We start from the raw sequence: 17,140 nt of genomic DNA on the forward strand, positions 1-17,140 counted from the left end.
CTGGATCCCATGGGCTCTTACCTTCTTGACCAATCTCCCATGCGGGACCTTATCAAAAGCCTTACTGACGTCCATATAGATTAAATCAATTGCTTTACCCTCATCTACACATCTAGTCACCTCCTCAAAAAATTCAAATTCAATAGAGACGGATGACCTAAGTTCAGGAAACCAGGATATAGAAGCAGTTTGGGTAGAGATGAGAGATGATAACGGCAAGAATTCACTTGTGGGAGCGGTGTACAGGCCCCCTAACAGTAACCACACAGTAGGACGGGGTTTCAAGGAAGAAATAATGGGAGCTTGTCAGAAAGGTACGGTAATAATCATGGGGGAGTCTAATCTACATATAGACTGGAAAATTCAGATAGGCAAAGGTAGCCTGGATGAGGAGTTCATAGAATGTTTTTGGGATAGTTTCTTAGAACCAGATAGCAGGCTCTACTAGATGTGGCACAGTGCAATGAGATAGGATTAACTAATGACCTCATAGTGAAGGTGCCCCTAGGCAGCAGTGATCATGTGATTGAATTTTCCATTCAGTTTGAGGGAGAGAAGAGTGGGTCCAAGACTAGTATTTTAAACGTAAATGAGGGCAATTATGAGTGCATGAAAGCAGAGACAGCTAAAGTGAACTGACAAATTAGGGATAGGTCAATAGAGATGCAGTGGCAGACCTTTAAGGGATATTTCAGAATACACAGAATAGATACATTCCAACGAGAAAGAAAAATTCCAAGGGGAGGAGAGGACCCACTATCCGCGTTTAACTAAAAAGTTAAAGATAGTATCAAACTGAAAGAAAAAGCTTATAATTGTGCAAATATGAGTGGCAGGTCAGAAGATTGGACAGAATATAAAAAACAGCAACGAATGACTAAAAGATTACCAAGGAGGGAAAAATTAGAGTACGAGAGAAAACTAACTAGAAATATAAAAACAGATAGTAAGAGCAATTTTTAAAAAAGAGATAACAAAGTCAGCATTGGTCCTGTAGAAAGTGAGTCAGGGAATTAATGGAAAATAAGGAGATGGCAGATGAATTGAACAGGTATTTTGCATCAGTCTTCACTATAGAGGATACAAGTAACATCACAGAAATAGCTGTAAATCAGGCTCCTTTGTTGCAGTGATACGTTTAAGGCGGCAATTATAAAGATCACTTGTTAAGAAAATTACTGCCACTAAAAATTAAGACTATGTTGATGAATACTAGCATTTAGTACTCGGTGACTGAGAAAGACAGAAACGGAAGGAAATTAATTTTGGTTAAAAAAAAGGGGAGCAGCAGGACAGAAAAACGTAACACAAAAGGATTCACGATTAATTTTGAAGTTTCCCAGCAACTACATTTTTTTCTCACTGGTATATAACATATGAAATAGGAGCAGGAATAGGCCATTCGGCCCCTCGAGGCTGCTCCGTCATTCAATAAGATCATCTATGTTCCTGCCTGTCTTCCATAACCCTTGACTCACTTGTACATCAAACAATCTGTAACTGAGACTTGAACATATTCAATAACCCAGCCTCCACTGCTCTCTGGAGGACAGAATTCCAAAGATTAATGACCCTCAGAGAAGAAATTCCTCCTCATCTCTGTGCCCCCTAGTTCCAGATTCCTCCACAAGGGGAAACATCCTCTCAGCATCTACCCTGTCAGACTGCCTCAGAACCTTATGTTTCAATAAGATCACCTCTTATTCTTCTAAACTCCAATGAGTATAGGCCCCACATGGCAGACTGGTTAAAAAATAAAATCCCATGCGATCCAGGGAAATGCAGCAAGGTGGATAAAAAATTGGCTCAGTGGCAGGAAACAAAGGGTAATTGCTGATGAGTGTTTTAGCAACTGGAGGGCTGTTTCCAGTGGCGTTCCACAGGCTCAGTACTGGGTCCCCTGCCTTTTGTGGTGTATATTAACGATTTGGACATAAATGCAAGGGGGCATGATCAAGAAGTTTGTGACACAAAGATTGGCCGTGTGGTAGATCAAGAAAGCAAAAGGAACACACGATTAATGGGAAAATACTGAGAAGTGTAGAGGATGTAAATATAATGTGGTAAAATGTGAGGTTGTCCACTTTGGCAGGAAGAATAGAGAAGCAGAATATTATTTACACAGAGAAAGACTGCAGAATGCTGTGGCACGGAGGGATCTGGGTGTCCTTACACACGAATCACAAAAAGTCAGCATACAGGTACTGCAGATCATTAGGAAAGCAAATGGAATGTTGGCATTTACTGAAAAGGGGGATGGAGTATAAAAGTAGGAAAGCCTTTCTACAACTCTCCAGGGCATTGGTGAGACCGTACTTAGAGTACGTTGTACAGTTTTGGACTCCTTACCTAAGGAGGGATATAATTACATTGGAAGCAGTTCAGAGAAGCCTCATGAGACTGGTTCCTGAGACGAAGGGGTTGTCTTATAGAATCATAGAAAGTTTAAGGCACAGAAAGAGGCCACATGGCCCATCGTGTCTGTGCCAGCCAAAAAATGATCCACCTATTTTAATCCCACCTTCCAGCATTTGGTCCATAGCCCTGCAGCTTACGGCACTTGAGGTGCAAATCCAGACTCCTTTTGAATGAGTTGAGGATCTCTGCCTCAACTACCCTTTCAGGCAGTGAGTTCCAGACTATCACCAACATGGCAACTGCAAATTGTAACTTTTTCAAGCTAACATTTTAGGAATATCTTTGACCTAAAACAGTGAATTTGTTCATGGTGGGAGGGAATAATGCACAATGGACTGTGAACAGCACAGAGAGAACTGAGTAGATGTTGCAAAGAGATCAGTGTTGGGGCCTCACCTATTTGCAATCTATGTTAATGACTTGGGTGAAGGGACCAAGTGCATTGTAGCCAAATTTGCAGACGATACAAAGATAGGTAGGAAAGCAAGTTGTCAGGAGGACACAAAGAGTCAGCAAAGAGTTATAGATAGGTTAAGTGAGTGGGCAAAAATTTGGCATTCAATAAGGCGCCACAGAAAAGGTTACTACACAAGATAAGAGCTCATGCTGTTGGGGGTAATACATTGGCATGAATAGAAGATTAACTAACTTACAGGAAACAGAGAGTCAGGATAAATGGGGAATTTCAGGTTGGCAATCTGTAACTAGTGTTACTTGTTCAAAGTCTGTCATTTTCTTGTTTCCCAGTACTAATTACCCAGTCTCATCCTCTAAGGGACCAATGCTAATTTTAGCTACTGTCGTCCTTTTTATATACTTAGTTTAGTTTAGTTTAGAGATACAGCACTGAAACAGGCCCTTCGGCCCACCGAGTCTGTGCCGACCATCAACCACCCATTTATACTAATCCTACACTAATCCCATATTCCTACCACATCCCCACCTGTCCCTATATTCCCCTACCACCTACCTATACTAAGGGAAATTTATAATGGCCAATTAACCTATCAACCTGCAAGTCTTTGGCGTGTGGGAGGAAACCGGAGCACCCGCAGGAAACCCACGCAGACACAGGGAGAACTTGCAAACTCCACACAGGCAGTACCTAGAATTGAACCCGGGTCGCTGGAGCTGTGAGGCTGCGGTGCTAACCACTGCGCCGCCCTACTTGTAGAAGCATTTTACTGTTTGTTTTCATATTTGCTAGATTATGTCAACCAAAACATCTGATTTGCTGATATTATTTGACTGGCTGTTGATTTTTTGGCAACTGCAAATTGTAACTTTTTTCAAGCTAACATTTTAGGAATATCTTTGACCTAAAACAGTGAAGTCCCCGAGGCGGCCAACATCCCCAGCATATTCACCCTACTGAGCCAGCGGCGCTTGAGATGGCTTGGCCATGTGAGCCGCATGGAAGATGGCAGGATCCCCAAGGTCACATTGTACAGCGAGCTTGTCACTGGTATCAGACCCACCGTCCGTTCATATCTCCGCTTTAAAGACGTCTGAAAATGCGACATGAAGTCCTGTGACACTGACCACAAGTCGTGGGAGCCAGCTGCCAGTGATTGCCAGAGCTGGTGGACAGCCATAAAGACGGGGCTAAAGAGTGGCGAGTCAAAGAGACTTAGCAGTTAGCAGGAAAAAAGACAGAAGTGCAAGGAGAGAGCCAACTGTGTAACAGCCCCGACAACCAATTTTATCTGCAGCGCCTGTGGAAGAGTCTGTCACTCTAAAAGTGGCCTGTATAGCCACTCCAGGCGCTGCTCCACAAAGCACTGACCACCTCAAGGCGCTTATCCATTGTCTCTCGAGACAAGGAGGCCAAAGAAGAAGAGGAAAACAGTGAATTTCTTCATGTTGGTGGGAGGGAATAATGCACAATAGACTGTGAACAGCAGAGAAAGAACGGAGTAGATGTTGCACAGGGTATATTTAATGTACAGGAAAAAAATCACGCACAGCATCATAATAATGACCTATGCAATCCAATGGAACTTCTTAAAAAAGCGGCTGCACATCTTTACTCACATAAAATACTTATTTTTACAAAACATTTAAAATGTGGAGGAACTTGAAAGTGAAGTTAGTGGTAACTGTAGTTGATTTTAACCTGAGGTTTGCAAGCGCACCTGTTATTGTTATACTTCCTGTGGAAAAAATTTGAAGTGTCGCCTTTAACGCTTTAACTCTATAAGATGCTGCAGGATGGAGTTCTGGCTCATAGCTGCAAGAGAAAGAAAAACACTGGGATTTCAGTAACTAAACAAAATGACAGAAAGCACAACTACTTACAATGTGGTAGAAGAGATTATTTTAAAAAGTAATAGCAACACTCAAGAGAGAAAAACAGAAAACACTTCAAATGCTGCAAGTCTGAAATAAAAGCAAATTCTGGAAATACACAGCCGGCTGAATTTTACCAGCCCCTCAATGTCATGGGTCACGGCGGAGGGGGCCCGTTAAAATCTGCGTGGAGAAGCCTGCCTTGACCCGCGACGTCAAGAAGGGCCCGCCGCATATTACTGGTGGCAGGGGGACCCTGGTGGGGCCCCCCTGCCACCTGGCAGCGGGCCCGTCATCTTAATATTCAAATGAACAGTAATGATATGTAAATGCACCTACCTGTTGGCGGCGTCTGCCCCAAGCCGTTTGTTCCTCGCGCGCCTTTGGAACTCTATATGGAGTTCCGAGGCGAGAACCTGGTGGGGAGGGGGGGAGGAATAACATTTTCAGGTGTAGGGGAGTGGGGAAACACGTTTTATTGGATGTGGGGATGGTGGGAAGGGGTTGAAGGGCAAAAGTCAGAAGGTTGGGGGGTAAAGTTCAGGGAGGGAATAAGGTAAGTTTTGCATATATCAGGCAGTGAAATGACCATTGGGAGGTTGGGGAAGAGCCTCCATCTCCTAATTATGTACTAAAAACATGTTAGGTACAATACATCTTTAAAAATTTAAATCTGTGTCTGGGGCTGAAAGCCCTTTAAAAATGGTGCCGTGCCTGCGCGGTTGCGCCAGACGCCATTGCCAGGGACATGGCACCCACCCCCTCTATGTCATCGGGGGCAGCTGCTCTGCCCCCTCTATTTAAATCAGTCCAAGCGCGTAATTTCGCGGGGGCTGTGCGGCAGCCCTTCCGTGTCGGAAGGCCACTGAGTTCAAAGTGCGCTGCTGCAGAGTGCGACGTGCGAATAAAATCCAGCCCAGCAGGTCAGCCAACACACGAGAAGAAAGAATATGAGCTTATATTTTGGGGTAGAGATTGTTCATTTGCTCTGGTCTTTTCTCAGATGCTGTTGGACAAGCCATGTATTTCCAATATTTGTGTTATCATCACAGATATACTCAATAACTTCGAAATGCATACCTTGCAATTGGCCGATTTTTTTTGGTGAATTCTGGTAGTCTTATTTCAAATGGCATAGTGCACACAGCCAGAACGTTGACAACTTTATAGCCAGCAAATTTTACCTTCAGAATGAAGAGAGAAGAGTTTGAAAAAAATATGATCTAACATTGTTCTATTAACATGCTTTAACATCTCCCTGCTATTATTCATAGTTGACAGTGAAAATATCTAAATACAAATACATCTGGTATGCATAATCAGTTAGACACTGGCTTCCCCTCTTTGGCACCTGAGTTAATATCCAGCATATGCTGATGGGTAAAAGTCACCTCTCTGCTGGCTGTAGTTGCCTGACATGTGCAGTAAGTTTCTGGCAATTTGAAGCTAGTCCCTAGTGGTGGACAAACCCACAGGGCAGCACAGTGGCGCAGTGGTTAGCACCGCAGCCTCACAGCTCCAGTGACCTGGGTTCAGTTCTGGGTACTGCCTGTGTGGAGTTTGCAAGTTCTCCCTGTGACCGTGTGGGTTTCCTCCCACAACCAAAGACTTGCAGATTGATAGGTAAATTGGCCATGGTAAATTGCCCCTAGTGTAGGTAGATGGTAGGAGAATTGAGGGAAGGTGGGGATGTGGTAGAGAATATGGGATTAATGTAGGATTAGTATAAATGGGTGGTTGTTGGGTGGCACAGACTCGGTGGGCCGAAGGGCCTGTTTCAGTGCTATATCTCTATGACAAAACTGCCTTTAACCGAACAGTAATTGACACTGAATTACCAAACCCAATGGAAAAATGGGTCTTTTAAATTAGATCAGAATAAACTAGCAAAAATGTAATCCATTAAATCAGCAAATATCATTCACAATTAGAGGCAGAGGTAAAAGTGATAATCAACCTGAAATAGCAATTGCAAATCTATTTCGAGAGAGAAAAACCAAGGGGAGCTCATTTTGAGGAAGTGAAACACTATGTATTTACAGGACTTAGGTTACTCTTGTCGTTATTACTTCAATCATACTAGCTATTTTAAAATACAGTTACACTGCCATTTTTGCAGAGCAGCTTCAAGAAGGCCATCTCATACCACTACATTTGACAGTGCTGGAGTATAACTGTAAAGCAGTCAGATCTGGTTCAGAAAATGATCAGTAACCCTCTTGGATTTTTCACATAGCTTATAATCACAGTTGTTTAAATTGTTTTGAATGTGTGGACACTCCAGGGAGGTTGTTTACCACACCACTAAAAATTCACTTAACACTTGAATGGACCAGCCCTAACCTTCTCTGGCATGTTTACTTGGTAACTTTTCTCTTATTCTTTCATGGGATGTGGGCGTTGCTGGCAAGGCCAACATTTGTTGCCTACCCCTAATTGCCCTTGACAACTGAGTGGCTTGCTAGGCCATTTCAGAGGGCAGTTAAGAGTCAAGTACATTACTAGTGGCTAAGCACCACAAACTTCACACCCTTCATGTACTTGAATAGCATGTTTCTCGGCAAGACACTGTTACAGCAAAGCTCCTTGAGCAGCAAGGTAACTGACAGCAACTTCCTGATTTTCATGTTTAATGGCACATGTGCAGACACTGGAAGTTGCTGTCTGATTTATTCCTCAATAATGGTGAGTGCTGATAGCCTCACTGCTACTTTTATTGCAAATTCCAGGGCATTCCAGGCGGCACAGTGGCTAGCACCGCAGCCTCACAGCTCCAGGGACCTGGGTTCGATTCTGGGTACTGCCTGTGCGGAGTTTGCAAGTTCTCCCTGTGACCGCGTGGGTTTTCGCCGGGTGCTCCGGTTTCCTCCCGCAGCCAAAGACTTGCAGGTGATAGGTAAATTGGCCATTGTAAATTGCCCCTAGTGTAGGTAGGTGATAGGGAATATGGGATTACTGTAGGGTTAGTATAAATGGGTGGTTGTTGGTCGGCACAGACTCGGTGGGCCGAAGGGCCTGTTTCAGTGCTGTATCTCTAAATAAAATAAAAAATTTAAAATTTATCAGAGAGTGAAATTCTATGCATGCGCAGAGCTCCTTCCGGTTCTATGAGTTCTATTCAGATCCAGGAAGTATAAATGAGCTACTCACAGGCTGGAATTAACTTTGTAACTGCTAGTTCAGAGTGGTAGCTACAGTATAAACACAAACTTTGATTAGCACCAATTATTAGTTACACGCTGTGATTAAGTACATACCAATTGCATTGATGTACATATCAAGTTAAACTCAACTTCACCACTACTCGGCCCTAAGCTTTCCCCCCTTACATTTAATCCATCACCAAGGTCACTTTCTTTCACCTCCAAAGCATCACCCGCACCCGGCCCCCCGCTGCAACTCGGACCCTCTGTTGCTGAATCCTAATTCATGTCAATAACACCTTGCAATAGGCCTCCTTTAAGATGATGCAACTGGCTTTTCCACGTCCCTCATTCACAAACTACAAATGATAGAAAATACTGTGCCCTGTTTTTTCACATTAAGGCTCACCATCTCTACTACTCCTGTTCCCATCAACTTCTACTGTTTTCTGGTGTCTCAGAGTTACTCATTTTTACATCCCTCCAAAGTTTTGGCTCTCCCTATTTCTGCTACCTTCTCTATATTGTTGTGTACACCTCCACTTATCTGATGCTTGACAAACATATCCCTCCTCACTCCTTTCATTTCATCATCAGCAGTTGCACCTTCAGCATCTTTGTCTTTCCACTTCCATCATTGTTTTTAAAAGCCCAAGATCTTTTTTAACCATGTTATTGCATCCCCCCCCACAACCTGCTTCCCTTTCTCAGTCCTTTAAAGTGCTCTGTGACATCACTTCTTAGGTAATTAGCATGAAATGAAATTGCTAATTGCTGTTATGATTAGCCCTTGTATAATTGTGCATGTACTCAATAATTAAGAGTGAGAAACCCTGATCCCTTTCATAGAAGAAAATAGATCACATTAGAAACGCCCAATGTTTGAGTCAAAAAAATGTTTTGCTGGTGTGGAAACATTCAAACATTCATGCTAGGCTGCCATGATGGTGACATCACTGTGTCCTGGGGTGGCCCTATCATAAACACAGGCCATGATTTCAGACTAACCTGCCAACTGTTCTGCAGCAGACACCTTTGGAAACCACATCATAGACAGGGAACACAGAAGTCTAAGGACTCAAACCCCTGTTGCTCACTGTGGAACTGCTGCAGGATCCAGAGACACTCAAAGCTAGTAGCATCATCAGAGAGGCCTAACAAGAAATGAGACCAAACTTAAGGGTCCCCTTGCTGACAAAAAATTCTATTAAACAGCAAAGGAATATTTGACATGTCTGTAATTTTCTTTAAAAAAACGTACTCCTCTAGATGTTCCTAGTCCTTTAAGCACTACAGAGCAGTGATGCAGAAGAACTGTATTAGAAAATATTAGTGTATTTGGTTAGGCTCAACTTACCGTCTCATGTTTGCATTTGGAGGTAAAATAAACTTACTGAGCACTGGTAGAATTTAAAAATAGACAAGACATACAAATGGAACCAACTGTAACTGTAATTAGAGACTAAAATTTGAAATTTAGCAGAAAATAACAGAGTCATTGAATGCAAAACTTAAACAGCAGAAGACAGCTTATTTGAAAATCCAGCCACTAAGAATCTAAATCACTAGCTTGAGTGGCCAATAGTCATTTTAACAGCTCAATACTTAGACTTGCTATATAAATATAACATACAAAAGTTACCTGAAAACCCAGTTTTTGCAGAAGACGGGCTAATCTTCGAGCACCAGTTTTTGCATCTTCTTCACTAAATAGTGTTTGAAAATATTCTTTTAATTTTGTACAAAAAGATCTTGTGATACATCATATGTTTCAGGTGAAGTACTGCAAAGGAACTACTGCATCACAACTTTTAAATACTAGAACTATATTTTGTTATTGGATAGGGACTGTTCTTAATCAACTATTATGTATTTCTTCATTCTATCATTAACACCTAATCGTCAAAAATACAAAGTCGACATTAATACAATTGAATGAAACAGAGAGGAAATGTTTGAGTGAAATTCAACCTTGCGGGGGTGCAAAATGGCAGTTGCAGTTTGGTCGCATATTATACACCCTGACTGACCAATGCTCCTTTCCATTGATATCAATCAAAAGGAAAATCGGACGTGATGTATAATAGGCAGCCAATCTGCTACCACCCACTTTGTGCCCCCATTAAAATTGAACTTCACACTCAGTGTTCCTCCTGAAAAAGTGGCGCAGTGGCTAGCACCGCAGCCCGGCTTCGGTTCTGGGTATTGCTTGTGCGGAGTTTGCAAGTTCTCCCTGTGACCGCGTGGGTTTCCTCCGGGTGTTCCGGTTTCCTCCCACATGCCAAAGACTTGCGGGTTGATAGGTAAATTGGCCATTGTAAAAAAAAAAATTGCCCCTAGTGTAGGTAGGTGGAGATGTGAGAGGGAAAATGGGATTAATGTAGGATTAGTATAAATGGGTGATTGATGGTCGGCGCTGACTCGGTGGGCCAAAGGACCTGTTTCGGTGCTGTATCTCTCTATGACTCTAAGATGTCTATTGATAGGGGCGCGTATTGGGAATTCAAGTGTGAACAGAGCACCTTAATTCTCAATGCACATTCCCATTGCTTTGTTTTAGAGCTCCAAAACTCAAAAGAGTTAGACTAAAATCCTTTTGAGATTCTTTTTGTGCCCTCCAATGAACAAGCTTTTCCCCCAATATATAAATAGCTATCATCCCAGGCAAAAAAATAAATCTGACAAATATTTAGAGATGCTTTTATTACTTTCATTATACATGTATTATGGTAGAACACAAGAGAATAATGATGACTCGGTTTACTGTATATACATTACAGTTAACCTCTCATTTTATACAACATCATCACCTATACAAATATGGATAGTGTTTTTTTCCCACTTATCTGGAAAAACAGACTGAAATTCCCCAGTTCATTGTTATCTAATCCAATTTATGTATAATGCTAGTACCATTAAAACTGTCAATCATCAGCAAAGTGATGGCAGGTGTTGTCAACATTGCTATCAAGCAACACTTACTTAGCAACAACCTGCTCACTGATGCTTACTTTGGGTTCTGCCAAGGCCATTCAGCTCCTTACCACATTCCAGCCTTGGTCCAAACATGGACAAAGGAGCTGAACTCCAAAGGTGATGTAAGAGTGATTGCCCCTGACATCAAGACAGCATTTAACTGAAAGAGCATCAAGGAGCCCTGACAAAACTGAAGTCAATGGGAATCGGGGAAAAACGCTCCACTTGTTGGAGTCATATCTAACACAAAGGATGATGGTTGTGGTTGTTGGAGGCTAATCATCTCAGCCCCAAGACATCACTGCAGGAGTTCCTCAGGGTAGTGTCTTAGGCCCAACTATCTTCAGCTGCTTCATCAATGACCTTCCCTCCAATATAAGGTCAGAAGTGGGGATGGTTACTGATGATTGCAACGTTCAGTATAATTTGCAACTCCTCAGATACTGAAGCAGTCTGTGCCAATAAGTGGCAAGACCTGGATAACATTAAGGCTTGGGCTGATAAGTGGCAAGTGACATTCACACCACACAAGGGCTAGGCAATAACCATCTCAAACGAGAGAATCTAACCATCACTGAATCCCCCACTATCAACCTCCTGGGGGGTCACTATTGACCAGAAACGTAACTTGGACCAGCCATAAAAATACTGTGGCTACAAGAGTTGGTCAGAGGCTGGGAATCCTGCAGGAAATAACTCAGCTCCTGATTCCCCAAAGCCTGTCCACTATCGACAAGGCACAAGTCAAAAGTGTGATGGAATACTCTCCAATTGCCTGAATGAGTGCAGCTCTAACAACACTCAAGAAGTTCGACATCATCCAAGACAAAGCAGCCCGTTTGATCAGCATCCTTCCACCACCTTAAACAGTCACTCCCTCCACCACCGGCGCACAGTAGTAGCAGTGTGTACCAACTACAAGATGCACTGCAGCAACTCACTAAGGCTCCTTCGAGAGCACCCTCCAACTATGCAACCTCTATCACCCAGAACAACAAGGGCCGCAGATGCATGGGAACACCACCATCTGCAAGTTCTCCTCCAAGCCACTCACCATCCTGACTTGGAACTATATTGCCATTCCCTCACTATCGCTGGGTCAAAATCCTGGAACTACCTGCCTAACAGCACTGCAGGTGTACTTGCACCCCACAGTCTGTAGCAGTTCAAGGTGGCGGCTCACCACCACCTTCTCAAGGGCAATAAATGCTGGCTTTGCCAGCACTGCCCACAACCCAAGACGAATAAAAAAATTAAAATCAAGTTAAGATGAAATAATCCAACAGTCAACGTTAATACTAGAATAAAAAACTTTTAAAAAGAAAACTGAGTTCTTACCTTGTAGCTCCAGTGCATATAATTTTCCCTGAGGACCAGATTGTGGCTGTTATCCTGGGTTTCCTCAGTTTCATTAACACCTTCTGCAAAGATATGTAGCAAAGTATTAGCTGTGTCTTAGTCACAGAACTCCTGGTACATTCACTAAGAACATCACTTTTACATTTTGTTTAATTCAATTCTGGATCATGTTCTATGACAGAGGGCTGCTTTGGTCATTGAGCTATACAGCACAGAAACAGGCCCATTCGGCCCACTAGTAAAAAAACTTGTATGTAATGGGCACCTAACATTTAGGTTCTGATGAAGGATCACTGACCTGAAACGTTAACTCTTCTTCTCTCTCCACAGATGCTGCCCGACCTGCTGAGTATTTCCAGCATTTCTCGTTTTTATTTCAGATTTCCAGCATTGGCAGTAGTTACTTTTATTTAACCAGTTTAGGTGTGGTTTTGAATGTAAAATTGTACATTTAATGGTAATTAGGATTTGTCTGATGCTAGTGATCATTTTAAGCACTTTGTTGTGTCTTATTCCTAAAGTGATTAGAATTTTATATGCATTCCTTTTATTCATTATCACTAGTTGCGAGTCTTAGTTAATATTGATCAAGGGCAGGTCTGCATCTAGGCTTACAAACGTCATGCTAGGCCCCCACCTGCCAAGAATGAGGCACATTAATTTTGTCATGAACACTGATTTCAAACTGCTATTGGAGTGAAGAAAGGACTTGTTAAACAGATCAGCCGTGCTGGAAAAAAACATTTACATACTAACAGACATCGAAGGTGAGGAAGCGCATTCCAGGGCCTGCCAAGGAGGATACAATCCACAAGGGCCAGGACTGGTCACATGACTACTTGGCCACATGACTACCTGGCTGTTCCAGGGTTTTCTTTTGAACTGGCAACAGAGAGTTTGAAGGCAGAGTGTCTGTTTGCTCCTGGACCGAAGCTCTTTCTCCTGCCTGCTCCCATCTCTTTCTCACAAGCCTCTGAATTCACCGAAAACACATGAACCCCAAGAGAAAAAAGTCTCCTACAGCGAACAAGCTTTAAGAATAATACTAGGTCCCAATGAAAAGCAAGATCTACCTACAATCAAGGACTCTACAGTGAGCTCGAAGAACTGTAACAATTCCTCAGATATTGCCTCCAAACTTTCCACTTAATTTTTCTTCTGCTCTTTTCTGGCTCTACTTGCATGTGTGTATAGCGTATGCATACTAGCATGGGGCGCATCGTGCTTCTGTAGGTGTTAATCAAATTAGATTTTAAGTTTAATAAATTTCAACTTTTCTTCTTTCAACCTAAGAAAGCCTGTTTGTGCTGGGTTTTTTGCCTTATAATTGGAAAGCTGTGAACAAGGGTTCACCAAGGGGGAGCTAAAAACACTGCGTGTTTAAAATTAAACCCTGTTACGGTAAGACCGCGTGAAGGCTGAGAGGGACCCCTAGACACCTTTCTCACCTGGTCGTAACAGTACTCTATTGATATTTTTAACACCTGCCCTTTTACCTCCTCTCTCTTCACCATCCAAGGCCCCAAGCACTCCTTTCGGGCGAAGCAGCGATTTACTTGTACTTCTTTCAATTTAGTATAGTGTATTCGCAGCTCAAAATGCGGTCTCCTCTACATTGGAGAGACCAAAAGCAGATTGGGTGTCCACTTGGAGAAACACCTCCGCTCAGTCCACAAGCATGATGCCAAGCTTCTGGTTGCTTGCCATTTTAATTCACCATACTGCTCTTGCCCACATTTCTTTCCTTAGCCTGCTGCAGTGTTCCAGCGAAGCTCAAGGCAAGCTCGAGGAACAACACCTCATCGTCTGATTAGGCACTCTATAGCCTTCTGGACATAACATTGAGTTCAACAATTTCAGACTATGACACTAATTGGCATGTGGTAAAAAAACAGTCTTAAACTTGTTTTTCATGTTTTTGCTTTTGGAAAGAGCGGTTTATTATTCTGCCATTAACACACACTCTGGACAAATGCTTTGTCTTTTACTACGGCTATTACTACTCCCTCTGCCTTTTATTCCATGACATCTTTGTCATTTAATCGCTCCTGCCTTCCGCCCTATCACAGATCTTCCCTTTTGTTCTTCTTCACCCTCCCCCTTTTCACTTGCTCAAAGCCTGTTACATTTCTAACCTTTGCTAGTTCTGATGAAAGGTCACAGACCTGAAACGTTAACTCTCTCTATAGATGCTGCCTGACCTGCTGAGTATTTCCAGCACTTTGTTTTTATTCCATTACTTGTAACCATTTAAGCCCCAGGACCATTTTGCTTAATCTGCAATATACCCCTTCCAAGGCCATTCTGTTTTTTTGGAGGTACGGTGCCCAAAACTAAATGCAGTACAAATGAAACACAATGGTCTTTCACATGCCCTTCACCTGTGGGGAAAATGCTCTAAATCATTAGTTTAAAGATACACTATAAAATATAAGGGCTAATTTTCAAGGTGTGCAGCCATCATGCAGCCTCACCAGCTGGGAGCACATATCTAGAATCATGAGCATGCACTCCACAATTTTCTATTTATTCATTTCACTTCAAATTTAGCCTTTCACATTGAGTTGTACTAATATCAACTTAATGTACATGACTATTAGGTGTTAGTCTATTACAGTTGTCAAATATTTTTTCATTCTTTATTACTTTCCTCAAAACACTTACTGCTTTGAATCTAAACAAGACCTTTGTACATCTTTTCATTTGGAGCCACAAAAACAAATATATCATAGCCAGTGCGTTACAGGAGACATTAACTCCACCATCAGTGTGACTAAAGTAGTTCTCTAAAAAGTGTAGAAAAACCCATAGCGAGGTGACAACTATTTAAGAGTTAAGACTGGACAGCAGAACTTTGGATGACCTCAATCTTACAGAGGGTAGAATGTGGGGGACCAGCCAGGTGCGCATTGGAGTAGTCAAGTCTAGAGGTAACAAGAGCAAGAATGAGGATTACAACAGCAGGTGAGCTAAGAAAGGGGCAAAGTCGGGCAACGTTACGGAGGTGGAAACAGGCAGCCATAGTGATGGCACAAATAAGAGGTCTGAATCTCATCTCAGAGTCAAATGTGACACCAAGGTATCTAACGGACAGGCTTAATCTCAGACTGTTGCCAGGGAGAGGGATGGGGTCAGTAGCTAGAACGGAAAATGATGGCTTTCGTTCTCTCAATACGTAATTGGAGGAAATTTCTGCTCATCCTGTACAGCATGTCAAATAAACAGTCTGATAGTTTAGCAACAGCGGAGGAGTCGGGAGAAGTAGTGGTGAGGTTGATATGGGTGTCACCAGCGTACCTGTGAAAACTAACACTGTGCTTTCAGATAATGTCACTGAGGGGTAGCATGTAGATGAGAAATAGAAGGGGGCCAAGGATAGATGCTTTGCGGACACAAGAGGTAATGGTGCAGAAGCAGGAAGAGATGCCAATGCAAGGGATTCTCTGGCTACGACTGGATAGATAAGAATGGAACCAGGTTGAGGACAGTCTCACCCAGCTGGACAACAGTGGAGAGGTATTAGAGGAGGATGGTCTGGTCAACCGTGTCAAAGGCTGCAGACAGGTTGGGAGGGACGAGGAGGGATAGTTTACCTTTGTCACAGTCACGTCGGTCACCTATCACTCCTGGGCTCACTGATCTATACTGGCTCCCACTCGAGCAAAGTCTTGATTTTAAAATTCTGATCCTTGTTTTCAAATCTGTCCATGGCCTCGTCCCTCTCTATCTCGGTTACTTCCTCCAGCCCCACAACCCTCCAATATATCAGTGTCCCTCGAATTCTGGCCTCCTGAGCATCCCAGATTTTAAATGCTCGACCACTGGTTGCTTAGGTCCTAAGCTCTGGAATACCCTCCCATCACTTCTCTGCCTCGCTACCTCCTTTAAGATGCTCTTTAAAACCTATCTCTTTGACCAAGCTTTTGGTCATCTGATTTAATATCTCATGTGTCTCTGTGTCATTATTTTGTTTTATAATGCTCCAGTGAAGCACCTTGGGACATATTATTTCATTAAAGGCACTACATAAATTTAAATTGTTGTTGTTGAGTTATGATGAAATAGATAAAAGAACCAGAAAATCCCATTGGTAAAGAGTTTAATGGAAGTTAATGAGAGTTGTATTATCCCAGAAGCAATAACTGTAGTGAAAATACAAAAAATGGTCTGCATCACAAGATGAATTCCTACGTATGTTCACTGGAGGTCTTTAAATGCACGTTATTTCATCAGTTGTACAGCATAAGATTGTCATTAACAAAATGAAATCTTGGCTCGTGATCATGGCCATTTTTGTTCACAAAAGAATCCGCAAAAGATAGACAACAGCAGTGAAACATTCTATTTATCTATTATGGGGCAGTTCTGTACAACCATAAATACTGCTGCTGCCTGCTGAGCATTATTTCAATGTAGATTATTGCTTTTGTGAATGAAACTACCAATGATGCCAAGGAATAAAAATGTATTTTATGATAACATTTATATTAAAAGAATCAGCAAAAAATGCTTATTCATAAGTAGCTTGTTCCAGAATAAATGATATTCTGTCAGAATTTCACCATTTTATAGGAAGCAAAAATGAGTGAACAATGACACCTCAAGCCCAAATGGAAGAACTTCTGCTTCTTTGTGGACATTATTTCTTACTATGTTCAATAAACCTACAACTTATTTTTGAATTGTAGTTGAACTTGTGAAGATTGAATTTGCACAAGTCATCTGATCCATATAAAAAACTGAGATTTTCCTGCAGATGCTGAGTCTCATACAGATGGCACACCTGAAATCCTAAAAGGATTATACTCAGAATAAATAACACACACACACAAAAAAATTACATCACCTTGATCCATAATCAGCACAAATGTGCTCAACTATATACTCCGTAGACCCTCTTGATTAAGTTCACCACAATTTGAATTTCTTAGTACAGTAAAGTGATGAATTCAGGA

The 17,140-nt window shown here is 42.1% G+C and overlaps 1 protein-coding gene across 4 annotated transcripts in view; it reads right to left on the reverse strand.

Moving 5' to 3' along the window:
- The window catches only part of tbpl1 (TBP-like 1), a 68,068-nt gene that overhangs the window by 11,766 nt on the left and 39,162 nt on the right, over positions 1-17,140 (reverse strand). For all 4 annotated transcript variants that reach the window (XM_068026343.1, XM_068026354.1, XM_068026350.1 and 1 more), the window contains 4 exons: positions 12,165-12,247; positions 9,493-9,556; positions 5,788-5,891; positions 4,554-4,648 (listed from right to left, as the gene is read on the reverse strand). In XM_068026343.1, coding sequence (XP_067882444.1) covers positions 4,554-4,648; positions 5,788-5,891; positions 9,493-9,556; positions 12,165-12,247 — 346 coding nt within the window. The remainder of the gene's footprint in view (positions 1-4,553; positions 4,649-5,787; positions 5,892-9,492; positions 9,557-12,164; positions 12,248-17,140) is intronic.

The sequence above is a fragment of the Heterodontus francisci genome, chromosome 3, assembly GCF_036365525.1.
Source record: "Heterodontus francisci isolate sHetFra1 chromosome 3, sHetFra1.hap1, whole genome shotgun sequence".
NCBI classification, from domain to species: Eukaryota; Metazoa; Chordata; class Chondrichthyes; order Heterodontiformes; family Heterodontidae; genus Heterodontus; species Heterodontus francisci.